This window comes from Macrosteles quadrilineatus, unplaced genomic scaffold (assembly GCF_028750875.1).
Source record: "Macrosteles quadrilineatus isolate MER2022 unplaced genomic scaffold, UCM_ALF_1.0 Scaffold_4__1_contigs__length_99947679, whole genome shotgun sequence".
In the NCBI taxonomy this organism is placed as follows: Eukaryota; Metazoa; Arthropoda; class Insecta; order Hemiptera; family Cicadellidae; genus Macrosteles; species Macrosteles quadrilineatus.
The window spans coordinates 83,582,436-83,602,495 of record NW_026542597.1 but is presented as its reverse complement, the minus strand read 5'-3'; the positions used below and the strand labels follow the sequence as shown (position 1 = coordinate 83,602,495).

The following is a 20,060-nucleotide window of genomic DNA, read 5'->3' as shown; positions in this document are numbered from 1 at the left end:
ACGTCGTCTCGTCGTCACCTGCATTTCGTATTTCGTAGGCAAATCGTTTAGCACACATTCAATTATTTTCTGTTTTTTCATGTGGTAATTGCCATAAAAGTGTTTCAATTTTAGCTGAGGGTTAAGCTATATAATCGACCTAAATTTTCACATCGATTCTGATCGGTGTTAATTATTATTACTTGTAGGAGCTGTTAGACTGTGGAGGTTATAGTTGCGCTTGGTGACCAGTTAACAAATAATTCGCCTATTTTAGTATGCATTTTTAGACTGATCAAACTTTACTCCAGCCTTTATCTCGTATTTCAGTTTTAGAAAAAAAATCAAATACACCCAACCACAGCTAAGGCCAAAAATGGATGATGAAAATGAGGGTAAGTAGGCACTTGTAGCCTATGTTAGAAAGTAGGCCTAGCCTACCTATGTTTAGTCTAGGCTTGCACATCTTAAAATCTTTTACTAATGGTAGGCCTAGCATAGGTTAGCCTTTCAAACAAACTTACTGAGTTTTACTTCCTTGCGTTGTTTAGTTATATACTGTAGTGAATAAGCTAACCATCACAACAACTTTCTTAACACGTTCCCTGCTACGGACGTTCCAGAACGTCAAATGGGCCATGGCGCCAGGAGCTAGGAACGTTCCGGAACGTCGCCGTTCATTGATGTTTAACATTACCTAAGTACCATGGATCAGCCAGCTCGTCACGAGGGTCCTATATTTCTTTGCAGCTCGTGGGGACGTACTTTTCTGACAATAAAAAATATAGGTAGTTTCCGAAAATCACCACCAGGGTTGTTTAGAACATGCCTTTGTCCTACCTCTTTCCTTAGATAGTGACACTACTTTACCGACTGCAACCTGGGTACCTAGTGCTGCTATATATCAGAGTCACTTAGTAATATGTCCAAAGCCAGTTTTATTGCAGAACATTGCCATCCAGTACAACCACTGTTGTTTTTACTGTAATTCAGTGTATCGGCAGCAATGTTTACACAGCGGTGAGCGTTGGTTCGGCTCCTGGCGCCGTCCCGGCATCTAGCGGTCAGCAGCGAACGTGTTAAATGACTTTTTTGTCGCTGAGGCTTCCTGAAAAACTTGCTTAAACATCGTGACAGGGATCGTTTCCTATACTAGACTCCTAACCAAGATTGCTTGACACCACGCCCAGATTACTAGACACCATTACCTAGATTAACCCTAGGAGTGGCCAATGTTAGAAGTGGGGAATGGCCAACCCATTTTGGCGATTTTGCAGACCTTTTTTTGAAAATTCGTAAAAATTCAGCCGTACAAGTAAACCTAGCCAACCTCATATTCATTTTGTTTGGAATATCATAATGATTTAGATAGTGTATTTTATCGGTAAAGTGAAAAAAATAAAAAAAAATAGAATTTTTTTTGAAATTTTAAAAGCGGCCTCGGTATTTTTTTTCTACAGATTTTTTATGGGAAATTCATTAATATACATTTTGTAGATAATCTAATTCCCTACATAGAAATATATAACATGTTAGGAAAATATTTTTTTTTATAAGTTTTTGGGGCGAAATATAATGACAAACGGAGAACCGAAAAAATTGAAAACCGTACAGTGTTAGTTTATGTTGTAAAAAGTTCTATATGTGTATACTATAGAATGATACATACATGTTTGTAAAGCTAATGAAGTAAGGAATCAAAAAAAGTCATAAAGTTTATGGTAAAAATAACTTTTTACCTATAAACATACGTATATAAAATAATGTTTTTATATTTTAGCGATTTCTCGAGAAAAAAAATTCACAGTACTTAGTACACAACTTTTGTACCAAATTTTTTTACTTCAAACCAACATAATAATCTTGTAGTGTATTCAATTACCTACATAAAAATGTATAACATGTTAGAAATATTTTTTTTTTAGGTACGTAATAGGGACATAATAATACAATAACCGCAAAACCGCAAATAAGTGTAAACTATAGCCTACAGTGTTTGCTTGTGTTGTGAAACATTATGTAGGCTGATGATATGTAGCCTACATATTTGTAAAGCTAATGAAATAAGGAATCCAAAAAAGTCATAAGTATGATGGTAAAAAGTTATTTTCACCTATGATTAGGCTATGTATCAATTTGAGAACGTTTTGAATTTTTTGCGTATTTCGAGAAAATGGAGTGTACAGTATTTAGTAGCCTAGCCTATATAATCTAATATATAAAATTCTCCTGTCACAGTGTTTGTCTGCAAACTCCTCCGGAACGACTTCACCGATCGTTATGAAATTTGGTGTGTAAATTCTGTAGGTATGCGAATCGGACGTAAACTATTTCCCGTTTCGAAATTCTTAAAAGGGCTCCGCCCCAGTGGCTCTGGAGTTTCCCATGTTAACCTTATGAGAAATGGAATTAATGAATCTTAACAGCTGTTTCAATTAAACAAGTTGGTTCTGTTCTATGATGTTCAATAGCATTAAAGTTACAAGGATTACCAACAGGGTGCAGCACTATTATTTCTTTTACATTTATGACAACAGCTAATTTGCAACCAAAAGGTGAGTGAGCGTAGCGAACGAACTTCAACCTGGAGGCGAGTTAGCGTAGCGAACGAGCTAACCTGAAGGGAAGTGAGCGCAGCGAACGAGCTCCAACCTAAAGGTGAGTGAGCGTAGCGAACGAGCTCCAACCCAAAGGTGAGTGAGCGTAGCGAACGAACTTCAACCTGGAGGCGAGTTAGCGTAGCGAACGAGCTAACCTGAAGGCAAGTGAGCGCAGCGAACGAGCTCCAACCCAAAGGTGAGTGAGCGTAGCGAACGAGCTCCAACCCAAAGGTGAGTGAGCGTAGCGAACGAACTTCAACCTGGACGTGATTGAGCGATGCGAACGAGAAAATTAAAACATCTTGAAAATTAAACGTAACGGTACTTTCTTTCCATCGGTCTGTCTTAGGGGAAACCTATAACTTAGGCGATACGAAGTTCGCCGGGTCAGCTAGTTTTTTTACAAAATTTTTTACACCCAAGCCAATATAAACATGTTGTAGTGTATTTATTTACCTTTATAAAGATGTATAACACCTTGGGTATATCATTATATAGGTACAACAATCTCTGAATGTCAGAAACATCATTTTAGGACATGATGCTAACAAAATACAGTAGTAGGCCTATTTAGTATAGGCTATAACTTTTTTACAAAATTTTTTACCCCCAAACCAAACATGTTGTAGTGTATTCATTTACCTTTATAAAAATGTATAACACCTTGGGTATATCATTATATAGGTACAACAATCTCTGAATGTCAGAATCGTCATTTTAGGACATGATGCTAACAAAATACAACCTTTTATGAACACTTTTCACACAATTCAGTAATATTTATGCATGAAGATTACTGTTATACACACACACAACACTTCACTAACACTACGAACTAATAACATATTTAGTAATAAATCGCGGATAAAACTATTACCGGCAACAACACAAACAAACAATGGCAATACAAGACAGCTGACAGACTGTAGCAGTAATGACTCACTTCCGTCGTCTCTACATGCGAGCATACAGAAATAACCCTGAGTGCAGGGCTGCCACTCTCTGAATCTAAATTTCTTCCTCTTCAAAATGATATACTATATGACTAGTAATAATAACTTTTACTGTATATAATTCGTAATTTCCATGCTGTCACCAGACGACTGTTGGCCATTTGTTAGAAATTTCGAAAACAGCGGTTTTCTTAAAATCGTACCGATTTTGCAATCAATATTTAGTTATAAATATCACTACCACAATGAAGATAAAATCAATGGCTACCACCCATTCCAGTGGTACCACCCGCAACATCCCAAGACGAAAATTACCCGAGTAGGGTAATGCCAAACAAGACGTGTTTTGCCAGTTCCCAAGTGTCGGCTGCAAAAGTCGTACCACGCCAAAATTTCATTTGATTTCTAATCGTCGTGACATTGTTATATACCTGCTACAGGGTTTGTTTTATGTAATCAAATGAAAGTTCAGAATGTGATCTTTCGAATGGTATATATATTATTCTCATCTGAGTTGATTGTAAGTGTTTTTTTTACCGTTAAAAAAATTTCGGCCCATACCGTCAACAGACGACATTGGCCATTCTAAGCATCAATGTCATACCGTCACCAGACGATGGTTGGCCACTGCTAGGGTTAACCATAATCTGATCGTGATGTCTAGTAGTAAGTTTTGCTTGGTGTCTAATGGGCCTAATCTAGGTAAGGTGTCTAGTAATCTTGGTAATGGTGTCTAGTACTTAATCTGGGTGTGGTGTTTAGTAATCTTGATGGGGTGTCTAGTAGGCCTACTGTACAATAAACTGCCCTGTCACGATGTTTGAGCGAGTTTTTCAGGGGTGGTGTCTTGTAATCTAGGCGTGGTGTCTTGTAATCTAGGCGTGGTGTCTACAGGAAATGTCGGCGACCTAAAAGTCAATTGAGAAAGTTGTAACTTAGTGTTTGTGTCTAGGAACAGTTTAAAAACGTCTTATAGGACATTTTTGGCGTCTTATAGGCTCTTGAACGTCAGCCGAGTAGCATACTCTATCCACTACACCACGATCACCGACGGCATTCCACCGTGTATCATTGTGTTAATGGTGTTCCGGGCCCCCACAACCCGGTGGTGACGTCACTGCCGGACGCCTAATCCACGTTTGGTTACCGAACGCGTATCCTTTGCGTTTTATATTATTTTTAAAGGGTTGTTTTTAGGGGTTGAAATTGTCAGCAGATCTACCCTATTGCCCCCACTATGGGAAAATCGGTACTAGCTATGAATACTGTTGTCAATTGTTAGGCTGTTATTTCCTTGAGAAAACCCCTTTTTTTTGGTCTGCAGCCCCCTGAGGCCTGGGGCCCTTAGGCAGTTGCTTATTGTACCTAAAGGGTCTAGGCCTAATCCTCAACTGCCTACCAATGTTCATGATTTAGGTTGATAATCTAAAGCCTTCCCCCAAAAGAGCTTGTGGAATAACTTCTAGGTTATGTAATAGTTGTGTGTCCCGTATATTTATTTGTTTATATTTTTGACGAACTCTACATGAGGGATTAGCAAGACATTCTGGACCTGAAGATGTGCTATTTTTTAAGCACGAAACAGCTGTAGTCATCATACTACTAAACTGATCGTTTTGACAGAAAACAGGTAATTTAAACCTATATTAGTTTATTCAGACGATCTAGAGGCCATTCCATCATGAAATTGGAAACTTGTCAGTTAAAACTGGCCTATTCATACAAGAATGTCAAGCTAAAACTCTTTAAGACAATAGAAAACATAAATTTCAATAAAAAATGTTTAGAATACGGAGTTGTGCCAAAATATGTTTCTGTAAAAATCTCTAATACATCTACCGCTGCCAGAAAGGCTAAACAGGTTGCTGTGAAAACTTGGATTAAAAGTGAAATAAAATCTCTATACGCTAAAAAAAGCATGACCAATAAATTACTACTAGGAAAACATCTCACACTCTTAAATAGCCTACATCCTTCTCAACAGAATGATGTATTTTCTCAAATAGAAACTCAAATCCAAAATAAGGTACAAATCAAAAAGAAAACACAATCCAAAAAATTCGACGCTTTAGTAAAGGCACAGATAAAAATTGAAACAATCACATGCAACCACAAGTTCCATCCTAGAGTTGTCAACAAAACAAATATACAATTTTCAGACCAAGAAATGTCTCTACTAAATAAAGGACTAAACTTTAACTTCCCAAACGATAGAAAAAACAGTTTGATTTCTGAATTATTAAATGCAGAAACTGCCGTTAAGTGTTTAAACAACAATATCGAACGTGATACTGCTAGAGCTATGATATCCAACAAAATCCATAAGTTAATGAACAACCCCAAACCTAGAATCAAATATTTGTCAAAATACAAATCCTTGAAACAAATTGCTCAGAGTATTAGGAACAAGTTACAACAGAATAATGCTGTTATCGCAAAAGCAGATAAGGGAAACTCCACGGTCATAATAGACAAAGGCGATTACGTCAGCAAGGTCCAGAACTTCATTGAGGCCAATAATGTTGTAACTTTACACAAAGACCCAACCCCATCTTTCTCCAAAGAAATCAATCAAATAATTTCGTCATGCAAGAACCTTTTAACACCTGAAGATATAAGAAATGTTAAAGTAACTAACCCCAGAGCCCCTCAGTTAAGAGGACTGCCCAAAATTCACAAGCCCAATATTCCCATTAGACCTCTGGTAAACTTCACACCTGCTCCGACTTATAAAATCGCCAAAAAACTGGACACAATTATTAGGAATGAGATAAAATTGGAAAACAATCACAGCGTAAGAAACACAGTTGACCTAGTGAACAAACTATCAGACGCAAAGCTCAAAGACTCCTATATTTTAGCTTCGTTTGACGTCGTGAATTTATTCACGAAAGTTCCCGTAGATGAAACAATAGCCTTGCTTAAAGACAATTTGGACAAAAATTCATCACTTTCAACAGAAGCTAAGCATGAACTTTTAACTCTAACTCAAACCGTTCTAAAACAAAATTATTTCGAATTTGAAAACAAGTTTTACATCCAAAATGAAGGACTGACCATGGGATCACCTCTTTCGAGCATTCTATCAGAATTATTCTTAAATAACGTAGAAAACAAACATCTTTGGTCTGATTCAAACCGACACAAACACAGAATAATCCACTACAGCAGGTATGTAGATGATACTCTTGTATTATTTAACGGTAACGGCAGGCAACTCAATTTACTCCACGCATACCTAAATAGAATACATAAGAACCTACAATTCACCCTCGAAATAGAAAATACAAAATCAATCAACTTCCTGGATGTCACTATAACGAGAAACAATAGCCAATTACAGTTCAAAATCTATAGAAAACCAACGACCACGGACCAGACTATTCATTCACAATCACACCATCCGCATAACCATAAAATCGCTGCTTACAATAGTTTTGTACACCGCCTACTCTCCATCCCATTGAGCCCAACTGATTATACCGATGAAGTAAATGTCTTAAAACACATCGCAGTCGCCAATGGTTACAACAGTTCCCTAATCGATAAACTGATTAATAAACAACAGAATAAAACCAAGAACCAACCACAAGGCAACAAAAGATACATCAGTGCAGATTATGGTGTTGTGTTAAACCACACCTTAACAAACGAACTTGCAAAAAGAGATGTCGTAGTATCTTTCAAAACAAAGAACAAACTTTCAAACATAATCACTGAGAGAACTAAACCAGATTCTGATAAAATTAATAAAACTGGAATTTACAAATTGATATGTGATGATTGTCCTAATTTTTATATAGGTCAGACAGCAAGATCATTTTCCACTAGGTTTAAAGAACACATACCGAAGAAAAACTCAAAATCAGCCTACGCAAACCATCTTATATCCTCCAACCACAATTACACCAACATACATAATAACTTAGAAGTATTACATTTTTGCAACAAAGGGCATTACATGGACACTGTTGAAGAATTTGAAATTTATAAAGCATCAAAAAGTCAACCACAAAACATCCTGAACGAGAAATTGTCATTTGAATCCAACATTATTTATAACACCGCCATCCATATCACCAGTAAGCAGACAAGAAAAGAGCGAGATAAGGATAACACAGGGGTAGGGGTCAACGCTGCCGACACGTGACAGTCGCGACTTACCTTCCACCGGCGCCGTGTCTCGTGAATCAGCGTCTGGTCGACCAGTTTATTAAATGTATTTTCGTGTGTGTCGTATCCGTATGTGTGTCCCGTATATTTATTTGTTTATATTTTTGACGAACTCTACATGAGGGATTAGCAAGACATTCTGGACCTGAAGATGTGCTATTTTTTAAGCACGAAACAGCTGTAGTCATCATACTACTAAACTGATCGTTTTGACAGAAAACAGGTAATTTAAACCTATATTAGTTTATGTAATAGGCTGTGTATGTTGATTTATAAGTTAAGTTTAAAGATAAAATGATACTTCTGCTCTAATTAGATTGAACTTTTTCAGTATATGATGATGAAGAAACCAAAACTGTTAGCCATGGAGGTAAAAAGAGCAATATACTCCCTTTATGGGGGAATGAACGAACCATGAACCTGAATGCTCTAATTTTAACAAATATTCAATCGTCACATTACTTTAAAGGTAAGTCTAAACATATAGATCATGAGATGGGCTTGTTAGGGCTTATTTGTTACAAGGCACAGTTATCAATAGCCTGCTTAAAAACTTTGAGAAATGTTGCACAGTTACTTTAAAGGCTGCTGCTTGGTGGCATGATTAAGTCTGAAGTAGCCTACATTGGACTCTCACTGACCCTTCCTCATATTGAACTAGTAAGTTAGGTCTTGTGTCGGAGTAATGAAAGTGCCAGAGGTTATTAATGTTAAGTTGGTGATAGCAAAGAGGGAAATAGGAAAATGTAAAATTTTAATCCTTCATGAACATTTCTTACGGTTACTGAGACCCCCACAATCACGACAAAATCATAAAAATATTCTATGAAGACATTGTGAAATTTAAATCACACAAGTACTTCAAGACATTATACCTGTGATCTTAATATGTAGCAAGAATTGAAAAGTTTCGGCCCAATTTTTTTCTAAACTTGATGTTCGGTCGTACTTAAGCAGTTAGCCTCAGCTCAGATCCATAATAAAGCCGCTAAAGTGCATCTTAGTTAAGTCACTTGCATCTTTGTTAGGCCTATACTTGAATTCTTTATCTTTGACCAACATAAGTTTGATGGATTGCATTATGATGATCACTTAACTCATACTCATAACATAACTTAATTAGATCTATCTCAAAACCGTCTCAAATCTTCATGCTGTATCTTAGGTGTAATGTTCACAAACATAATTTGAATGCTAATAGAACTTCATTGACATGAAAATAGCTAAAAAAATAACCTAAAAAAAGGTCTGAATCTGTTGGATTACTAAAAGGCTATATGTTTGTTTAGGCATACATCAGTTGCTAAATAACTAATAACTTAAATGTATTTTTCAGTTAATCTGTACGAGCTCAAAACATACCACGAGGTAATTGATGAAATCTACTACAAGGTTAGTCATTTGGAACCATGGGAAAAAGGTAGTAGAAAAACTGCTGGACAGACTGGAATGTGTGGAGGTGTAAGTATGTTTAAAATTACTATCTTTTTTGTTTCAAGGTTTGATTTTGTTTAGGATCGAAAGAGCAGGCTGGGTAGCGTGGTTTAAGTGCTCGCCTAACAATCAAATATGTCGCCAAAATCAAAAGGTTGTTAATTGAATCAAACATCAAGGCAGATTATCATGCACATTGTCACTGGAAAATGCCTAAATGGGAGAATGGAAAGGATATGTGCACTGCTGTAGCAAATGAGAATTTATTCACTGGCAACACTTGAGCAGGTCTTTCACTGAACTTGTGTTTTGCGAACAATTCAATTTCAATTTTTAAAATCTTTCTTCCTTAATCAACTGTTGTTTAAAGACTTTATGCAATGAATGATTTTAAGGTCACACAGTTCAAGATTTTCTGCGATCGCAGAAAACGATGACGATGTTTTTATGACCGTGGGAGACGATCATGTCTATCAACCGCAGAAGATGTTTAAGATTTGGCCGTGGTCATGAAAAACTTGATGATGTTTCCATAACCACGGGAGACAATAACCATGTTACAGTCAATGGTCAATTGTTTATTGTGCGGGGTTCACATGTCGTAAATCTTAAGAATTTTTCTTACTGATTATTAACGAAATACCTTCTTAGTTCTAAGTTACAGCTATTTTAGTAGGCCTAGCTGATTTTCAATCCAAAATAATCAGGAAAACTCATGAGCCATATCTAATTGTTTTAGTATCACAACGTTTTAGGACATCATTGAAGTAGGCCTAGGTTTTTTTAGGTTCGGTAACAGCTCTGTCAGTTAAGGTAAAACCTATAACTTACTTCAGCTCAGTGGCTAAACATGGATTTTAATCAGCTGTTTATTTGTGTTGTTTTATGTGTATTTGAAGGGGCAGCTGTTCTAAAGAGTTTGACTTTGTCAAATAAAATAGGTTTACATACCTTACGTCGTCAATCCTATTGTAGTCTCAGGTGACTAGTTTAGAAACAACTGTTGTTTCATCTTCAAGTCTTTTGTCGTCATACATAAAATTATTTAAACACAATGCCGTCGTCAATATACAAAAATTTAACAAGTCAGCTCAGTTGAGTTTTATCTGTTGTGCTTGTTGTGACAATTCAATTTATGTTAATTCAATTTAGCTGATTCTTTGTGTGTCCTAAAGCCTAAATTTTTGTATATTGACGACGACTTGTGTCCACAGCCTATTGCTAACTGTTGTATGTTTGATTTGACAGGTTTGGGGCCGGCAGGAATGTGTTCACAGCCTATTGCTAACTGTATGTTTGATTTGACAGGTTCGGGGGGTTGGGGCCGGCAGGAATGTGTTCACAGCCTATTGCTAACTGTATGTTTGATATGACAGGTTCGGGGGGTTGGGGCCGGCAGGAATGTGTTCACAGCCTATTGCTAACTGTATGTTTGATTTGACAGGTTCGGGGGGTTGGGGCCGGCAGGAATGTGTTCACAGCCTATTGCTAACTGTATGTTTGATTTGACAGGTTCGGGGGGTTGGGGCCGGCAGGAATGTGTCCACAGCCTATTGCTAATTGTATGTTTGATTTGACAGGTTCGGGGGGTTGGGGCCGGCGGGATTGTGTCCACAGCCTATTGCCTGCTCTATAAGCTATTTACCTTGAAGTTAACTAGGAAGCAGGTAAATGGGCTAATCACCCATCCCGATTCACCTTACATTCGTGCTCTCGGTTTTATGTACATCAGGTAAGTGCTAGGCCAGTTGTGTGGACCGATCATTCTCAACAGTCACCGCTTCCGAGCGGTTCAAAGGTTATTTTGCTGTCCTGTGTGGTTCAATTGACTTGTAAACTGTCAATGTTGATACACCTAGGTGGTTAAATAGTAGGCTTACCGTCGTGAAGTGTATAAAGTAGTGTGTAGTAACTTTTTACTATGATTAGAACTAGGCATTCCATTCCCATGCTAATTATGTAGCCAGTTTTAGAGTAAACATAGTTCAATTGGGGTGAGTTGTTAGCCTAGTGGTTAGTATCTCGGACATCAGTGGGAGAGGGGCGCGTTCGATTCAAGGCACAAAATCAAAATTGGTTAAAATGGGTTAATGAGTTTGGACCACTTCCCAAATAGGTGTTTGTGTAACTCCAATACCTTTTTTGAAAATACCTCAGTGTCGACAGTGAGAAAAAAATTGACAATTGATTTCTGTCTAATACAACAACTTTTAAACTAATCCAGACTAATAGGACTACCACGACTAATATTGCTAACGATAGCATTTTTTATACTACAGTAATCTATTAAGTATACAAAATTAAGGGAGAAACCTGAATTTTCATAGGAATAAGAATAAACTCTGTGAGTGGCTCACTCAAATATATTCTTTTTAATAAATATACCCCCGCCGCAGCAAACCTGCCGACTAAGCGAATTTCCATTTGTCTGAATTGATTTTCAGTTAAATATATTTTAATAACATTAGGTTTAACGAGTACCTAGGTTTGCTGCTACAAGGAAACTAATAAAGTATGTTTTTGAGTAAAATATTGATAGCTTAGTACAAAATAAATAAATTTGCCAAGTTTGATCAAAATATATTCATAAACAAGCAAACTACAACATTTGACAATATTCTCCATAAGAATAACATGGGAATTTTAAATTTACAATTTTTTAAATTTTCTCCGTTACTAATATTCGAACAAAAATACTTTTATATACTAAATTATTTGTTTTTTTAAGCTCTTTAAAAAGGTCTAAAGAGAAATTGGGAAATTTTGTGTTTTGATGGTCAAAAGTGAGAAAAACCAATTTTTACCCCATAAAACCCCCCGTAAAGCCCCGTTCCCATGGTCCGATCGTGCTGGTTCGCGAACTCATTCAAGTTTATCATGCTTTACACCTTTAAACCAAATTTCATCAAAATCGGACAAAAATTACTCAAGTTATCGCGTTCACGGACATATATGTATATATATATATAAGTCTATATATATATACATATATAAAAATTTGAACGAATAGTGTTTTTGGCCTCTGGGGACATCAAAATGAAAATGTAAATCGGTCCCGGGTCTAGGTCTTACCGTGCCACCTACGGTAATAGCTACTTCCCTATAGGGAAATTCGCTAAAAATTGGCTAGAGCTGGTCCAAATTGAGGGAATTTTGTTATACAAGATCCAAAAGTCATTGCTATAGTTCGGCCGCTTAGAAAGCGACCTCCTCCAGCATTGGTTTAGCATTAGCGCGCAGGTCGTTTTCTAAGCGGCAGGACTATAGTAGGCCTCAATTTTAATATTTAAATATTCAAATTGTAAGTAGGGTTTCCATTAATTGTAACAGAGGGGCCCAATTAATTTGATTAATGATATTCTGATAAAAATAAATAACTAAATTGGACTGAAAGAGTGTGTTACCCTGCCTTACTGATCACATGTTCACTACACACAGTTATTGCCTTAATTTCACATAGGACTTTGTCATTGAGATAATTTTAACAACTTGTCTGTGAGTTAGTTTGGAGTACCGGTATGTGTTTTTCAGATTTAGGACAAATAGTTGTAATGTATGTCATTACCAAGCATTGCAATCCTTTAAAATAGACTATTGTTCAAGCTTTTGTGGACTAAACTCAAAAGTAGAAGTTTTGTATTAAAGTTATCTGAATTCATAATATTTTAATGTTGATTATTTAACATTTCCCATCGATTAGAAATGTGGATTTTTTTAGATAATCTCTAAAGACTTAAACTCTTTTTTTATCTACAATTATTGATTACTCATAATTGTTTGGTATAAATTATGATTTTCATCATGGATTAGTCTATCCGGTCAAATTTTTATGTCAGGAGCTTGGTCCCATGGTGATATGAGGGTTTTTACTGTTATCCAATCAATTTTGTAATCCAGGGTCCTGATAGTTTGTATAGCGAGACTGGTGTTCTGAAGATATGTTTTAGTTATATGATAACAAATATATTTTTAACCCCCACTAGGCCTAGTCGAGAGACTAACTCGTACGTTGTGTTGCAGATACACGCAACCACCCGCAGATCTCTGGGACTGGTATGATGCTTACTTGGAGGATCCTGAGGTAGGTAATGTACTCATCTTTTCCACTTTTTTTTTAATTTTTAGGTAACCATATTGTTGACTGTTGGGATCATCTTGTGGAAAGTATTGTACAAGGTAAATTCTAAATCAAAAGATCTTATTTGTATCGAAGGTTCCAATAGTAAATCAAGTCAAAGATAAAAGGACCAATTAACAGAATATTCTCTGTTGTATTTGATCTTGTGTTCTTAATTTGTGAGTTGATTTTTAGGATTTAATTTCTTCATTTTACTAATGGCTTTGGTTGCCATAATTAACAAAAACTAAAGATCAAATCCTAAATATTCTATTATCAAGAGTGGGAATGTTATTTTTTCGATTTTAGTAATTTTTTCTGTACCGACACTGGTATTCAATTATGAAAAATAACATTAAATAACAGTACAGTTGGCTTACAGTCGTGTTGATATTTTAAAAATGTGTTTGGCATGTTAAAATTATTTTTTAACATTAACCATGTATACATGGTTTTTGTATACATTTTTCTTTAATCAGTGTTATTTATGATTCTTTGAAGTGGGTTTTAGTACTAGTAACATAAATATGTCAGTTAGCTTTTTTAGATGGCAAGTTTTGTCCTGGGAATTTTTAATGTTGGATGTGGAAAATTTTCTAAAAGGAAAATAGGCCCTGGAAAATTTGCGCTGGACACACTGATATTCTAAAAACATTATTTCAATTACTTTTATCAGAGTGGTTGTACCTCACATTTTTACCGCCTCAAAAATCCCTTAAAAGTTACTACAGCATCTCGTGCAAACATGTTCTGTCTCAAAACTTGCTGAAGAATTACAGACTGTTTCCAATTCATTGCTAAATCGTTAAACATTTTCAATCAGTCATTTCATCGGATGGTTTTCAGTTGTGCTTAAGTGAGATATTTTACAGGAAATGGATGTTAAAGCTGGTGGAGGTCAGGTGATGACTATTGGAAACATTTTGAAGAACTTTCTGTGTAAACTGGAATGGTTTTCGACTTTATTTCCTCGGATTCCAGTACCAATTCAGGTATGTAAGTTTCACTGGGCTTTGTCATCAGTCTTACTTAATGAGTTTAACTTATACACTTCCTTTATTCTGTGTTTTTAAAAACTTGTCTCTAGTTAGAGAATAGGTGATGACCATAAACAAAACTATTACTTCCACATATTTATTATAATCTAAGAGTTTTTCCCAACCTGAGGTGTGCAAAGGCCTTTGAGGTGATTTGTTTTGGAGATCTAAATACAAGTATTTCACACCTATATTTAGTTATTATATTTATCAGTCAGAGAAAAAGGTTAGGAACACTGGTCTATAAAGCTGTGTTCACACCAAGTCAGTAGGCAAGCAGGTTTTCTGCCTCAGTAATAGATGTAACAGTATTAACCAAATTAAAACATACCTCGTCTTGCAGTTCAAATAAATAGTGTCTTTTTCAATCCACTACATGTTTCGCCATGTTGGCATTTTCAAGTGGGTAAACAGAAACATTGAGACTTGAAACATTATAATATCCGAATTGGACTCGTCAAATTGTAGAAATTTACATTGAAACACAAAACTGTACATACATTTGACACGTACGAACGAAACATCATGTAGGCCTACAACACTTATTGTAACCCGATCACGGCACTGACTGAGACAGAACTGGCAGGAAAACTAAGAAGTCTCAGCTCCTCTGTTATCAGAGGTACAAAGGTCAACTTGCTTGTGTCCAGAGCTATGGGAGATGATTGTATTAAATATTGCATGAGAATTGAAATTTAATTTTTCATTTAAAATATTTTGCTTTGTTTCTTCTTTATTGTAGCTACTGTATATTTCAAATTGTTCCAGAGAATCTAGCTTATTCCCTTTGTTGCAAATGTGTAAAATTTGTAAGCTGTTTTCTATTTTGTCTACAGAATGATTAGTATATATAAGGTGTTGGGCAAATATGCCACTTGAAAATGCCAACATGGCGAAACATGTAGTGGATTGAAAAAGACACTATTTATTTGAACTGCAAGACGAGGTATGTTTTAATTTGGTTTGTACTGGGCAGTTCAGGGGCTACAAAATGGAATGTAACAGTATTTCAAGTTACCTGAGGTAATCTGCTTGCACCTGGCCACGTGTAAACACAGCATACATTTCTTTTGTTAGCATATCTGTGACAGGTGAAATACATAATGTGTACCCTACGTTAACACTTTCAGCAGGTAAAAGCACATCTTTCATTAAAAAATAAGGAAGTGTTGTAAGTACTCTTTCTAAAAATTAATGCGGTAAACGTGATTTTTGGCACTCAAGAAGTTGAAGAAACTTGGTAACATGTTGGACGTCGTAGTTTTTACATAACCTAAACAGTCAACATTTTAGGGATGGGAAATACTGTAGTTTTTCAACATTAGTTAGAGACGTTCTTTAGCTTTTTTGTACTAGGTGAAATAATACAATTTTTTCCACATTTTACTTCATTGTCCAGAGAGTTTTTGCTGCTTGTTCCAATACGGGGTATTATTTTTTTTGTTTTTATTCCTTAGTACTATTGTGTTGCATAGTAGTTCCTCAGACAGACTGTTACTGTTATTTTTAAATGCTTGGGTGTTAATAGGAAGAAGCAATTGGTTATTACTGGCTTGTTCTATCAGTTCGGATGACGTAAAACAAAAATAATATGGTTTTCTCAGTTATCTATTAGGAAGGCCCTATTATCTCATGCTACTCGCTGTCAATAGGAAAAATGATCAGTGGAATAGTTATTTCCCTCACCTCATTCAAAAAGTTAAGACTACGTAACAATAATAATAGGGTAGTCTTAAGTAATCTATTACCTACCAAGGTAATATGTGACGTTTAAGCAATAGTATTATTTATCCTATTACTTTTAACAACACCTACCTCTAAAAAACATAAAGTGCATCTATCTGATTGCAAATTGTCTACAGCAAAAGTTGGAGAAGATGATGAACGAGAGGTTTCCTCCACCGGCGGCTGGCACTGTTGTGGCTCGTAAACCTGCTGCTCCTGTAGGTCGTCACATTCCCGATGAAGAGGCTCACTACGGCCAGGCTGAGAAGGCTTCGAGGATACGCGGGTAGGTACGAAATGAGACGTCTTTCAATTTACTTTGTGTCATTTCACAAATTGAAATGTGTCTGTTTATTTCATGTACTATTTCATTCATTCACTCAATCGAAATAAAGAAAAAAGTGCTTTTATTTTTACATCCTCAATTTTACTAAGTTTTACATTGCACAAAAGCTACATTTTACTATTTGGAAAGTTACTGAAGGTTTATTGAATCAAATGTAGTATTTGAAGATTACAAGTAACAAGGTGTCAACTGTCAAGCGTAAAACTATTCATTAATGTTTCAACTTAAAGTAAAGATTCGTTGGAGCCTAATTGTACTAACTCATAAAACAATTACAAAACTACATTAGAACCCCCCGTTAACCGAAATAAAGGAGGGAGAGCCGTTTCGGATAACCGATTTTTTTGTTAACCCATATGCTAAAAATAGCCAATGTATCACCACAGTGTGTAGGAAAATTAATTAAAGAGAATGTCTATATAATTCAGTGTTTTTTTTTTCAGTTACGAAAATGTTACAATGGGATGGAAAATACTTTAATCCAGACAACTAAAGTTATTAAAGCATTTAACAGCCCTATATTATTTTATAGATCCATTTAGGTTAATCCTGGTTTCGGTTAACCCAAATTCCGATAACAGGTGTTCTACTGTACAAAAAAAATTTTAATCCCACAGTGCCCTAGATATTTAAATTACAATCATTTTGGTATTCAACAAAATATTTTTGAGAGTATATACGGTAACTCTTCAGCGGCTGTTTGAAATTAACATTGCTCTTATGGCGGGCAAATCCAAGTTGGCCGTTAGCCTACAAGATTGGAGATTAGATTATTGAGAATTGCTTAGGCTGCATCGACATACCTATTATCATTGACTATTGTCAGAACTATAACTACTATAATTATAACTATACATTTTACTGAAACTTATCTAGATTACTTATTGTGTGTTATACAGGGAGCCAGACAAAGACAGACGAGGGTATAGCAGAGAAAACGACGATAGACGAGGCTACAGCAGAGAACACGATGACAGACGAGGAAGCAGTCAGCTAGACGATCGCAAGGGATACAGTCGTGAGAGAGACAGGGAGAGACATGCGGATAGTCGTGGATACAGTGCGGACAGAGACAAGGACAGAGCTAGGGAAAGGGACAGGGATAACAGGGACAGGAGGGACAGAGATAGGGACAGGGACTACGACAGGGACAGGAGAGATCGCACCAGGAGAGACAGGTAAGCTACTGGGTTCCCGAAATGTTCAAGTTGGGTCGGGGCAACAGTTGGCCCAAGGAATACGTTGGTGCACGAAATAATTTTTAGTCGAGACAAGATTTTATTTTTGCCATCACAGAAAGCATATGCGTGTTTGGAAATTGATGATTTCCCCCAATCGCAGGTGATGTTCACTGGTGTTGTGGGAGACAATGATGATGATGATGTGACCTCGGAAAATGTTTATTATTTGATCATTACCACTTCACGATTTCACCGCCAGAAGTATCAAGCGCTCAGAAGCAACGTTTCTGAAATTATCTCCTATGAAACAACCTTTTCGAGGCCCAAGGGTCAACATTTTTTACTCTATCTGAAATTAAAAAAAAGTCTGGTCCGCAAAACTCCTCAAGTTGTCATTGAGCTGTACAATCAGCCAGGAATTTCTCTAGTGTAATCAAATAACCAAAATGACTTTCTTAACTAAAGTTAGGTTTAAATAGAAAGGGCTTATGCCTACATTTCGAAGGGCAAGCCTGCTTATCCTATCCTTAAAGTTAGAATTGTTTGCTGTTCGTCACAAGTCAATCTAAAAATGAAAATGAAAATTAAAAATACATGCCAAAAATTAAACTCAAATAACTCCCAAATTGAAACACCACCGTGTGTGTAATTCCTTAGATTACTAAGAATATGATCTTCCACTGCGGCAGATTGCAGCCTGACTTATTGTAAACATTATGGTTTTGCTACAAATTCATACTCTTACTATTTTTTCAAGATTGTAAAAACCACATGTGTAGAATATTTCAGCAATTATTAACAATTTCTGTGCTAGAAAGCAGCTTTCTATGTTCTCTAAACCACAATTTGTTCCAACTTAACGATTAAAACTATTGTTTTTTTTTTTTTTCAGTCCAGTAAGAAGAAGAGACGATGACAGTCGGTACAAAAGGGATAGAGACAGGTAAAAAATGCTTAAACTGTTGTAATGTTTGGATAAAATTGTGTCTAGAGCAACTAACCTTACACTGTACACAAAACTAGACTATTTCACTGTCACTACAAAATTTTTTACCAAAGGTGGTTTTAGCCGGGAAGAGAGATAATTTTTTATTCAATTATAACCAGTAAGTGTCAACGTCCAACTTGGTTGAAATTTCTGTCATAGACATTGAAGCATTCTAATTTTTGTGTTTAGTGTACTTTTTGCGTTTCTTGTGTCAGGGTTGAGTCCTTTTCCATTCAAATAAGCATGCTATAACAGAAGATTTGTAATAATCTGTTTTGGAATGGTTGTAGGATATATACTTTTGAAAGAATATTTAAAATGATATTTTCTTTTTAGTCCTCCAAGAAGAAGAGATGAGCATGATGATAGACAAAGACGAGACAGAGACAAAGATAGGTGAGTTGCTACTCTAACCTTTAATTTGACCAATTTTATTTTAAGTTTTAGAGTTTGCAATGTTAACATTAAAAATTTCTAGATGTGCTCTTAGGAAGGGAAGGTGGTTTAGCTAGATTACTTGAAGAAATTATGTTTTCAATCGTCATTATCAGTTCAGACGGGGACACAACTGGGCGATATGTGCGTAGAATGGAGTGAGATGTCTTGCGTAGCTTTGCTCATGACACTGACCAGCTGTTTCTATACAAACGTTAATAACAAACTTCAAAGAGTTTTTTTACTTTTCTTTCTTTTTCACTTTTGAGATGTGGGTCGCAATATCGCAAAATATATTTAAAGAGACCATCTGAAATCATACTTATTAGTATAAATTAACATTGAGCATTATGTCTAGTAACAGGCCCGAAAGTAAACATAAATATTTAAATGGAATTGTCAAAAAACGTCCTAACCAGCTGTTACAGCTATTAGTGTAGACATTCGGGCCATTGACGTAATTTGTTTATGTTTATGATTCATACGTTTTCTGTTCTAATATTCGTGATACAAACTGTATTTGGTAAAATTATCAAACTAGATGGATTTATGCTTAAATACATATTTGAATAAAGTTTTTTCAAAAATAATTTTTTTTGTGTTTTTTAGGTTTGATATTGAATGAACTATTGTACAGTAAAGCTTCTATTGTCTACACACTATAGCCTACAGTGTTGCAAAAAGTAAATTTTTTTTAAGATGAAGACTATATATTGACACTATTGTAATTCTTAACGAATGAACAATAAAGAATATTGTATTGTATATTTTTCAAGCAGTGAGTATAATTATCTTTATCATTTATGTATGTGTGTAAGCATCATAACTAATATATGACTGAAATAATAAAAGTTTTATTTTTTTCAAATTTTACAGTCTAACTCAACCCTTACTTGATTTCTTTTATTTGTTTCAGACATCATCGTCATCGACACTGAACACATTTTGTAAGGACTCCGCAATTTCGACATTGACAACAATTTTCAGTTTGCCATTTTCCAACTAAATGATGTGAAATAGATTTTTTTCAACTTTACCAGACTGTATTAGTTATAATTGTGACAAGATAAAAAAGGGACTATTCTTTTATAA

General features: G+C 35.7%; 1 protein-coding gene across 2 annotated transcripts; it reads left to right on the top strand.

Annotated features, from left to right (window-relative positions):
* On the top strand, positions 1–20,060 carry LOC128991983 (pre-mRNA-splicing factor 38B-like). 2 transcript variants are annotated; one of them, XM_054415305.1, is made up of 11 exons: positions 1–374; positions 8,037–8,174; positions 9,042–9,166; positions 10,720–10,871; positions 13,160–13,220; positions 14,129–14,248; positions 16,156–16,304; positions 17,264–17,542; positions 18,438–18,488; positions 18,870–18,929; positions 19,885–20,060. In XM_054415305.1, exons 1-11 carry the CDS (start codon positions 356–358, stop codon positions 19,904–19,906), a joined length of 1,176 nt encoding a protein of 391 aa, XP_054271280.1. In that variant the 5' UTR covers positions 1–355; the 3' UTR covers positions 19,907–20,060. The 2 variants fall into 2 exon arrangements, with proteins under 2 accessions (XP_054271280.1, XP_054271281.1); XM_054415306.1 differs by lacking the exons at positions 18,438–18,488; positions 18,870–18,929; positions 19,885–20,060 and having other exon boundaries at positions 16,156–16,308; positions 17,264–17,349.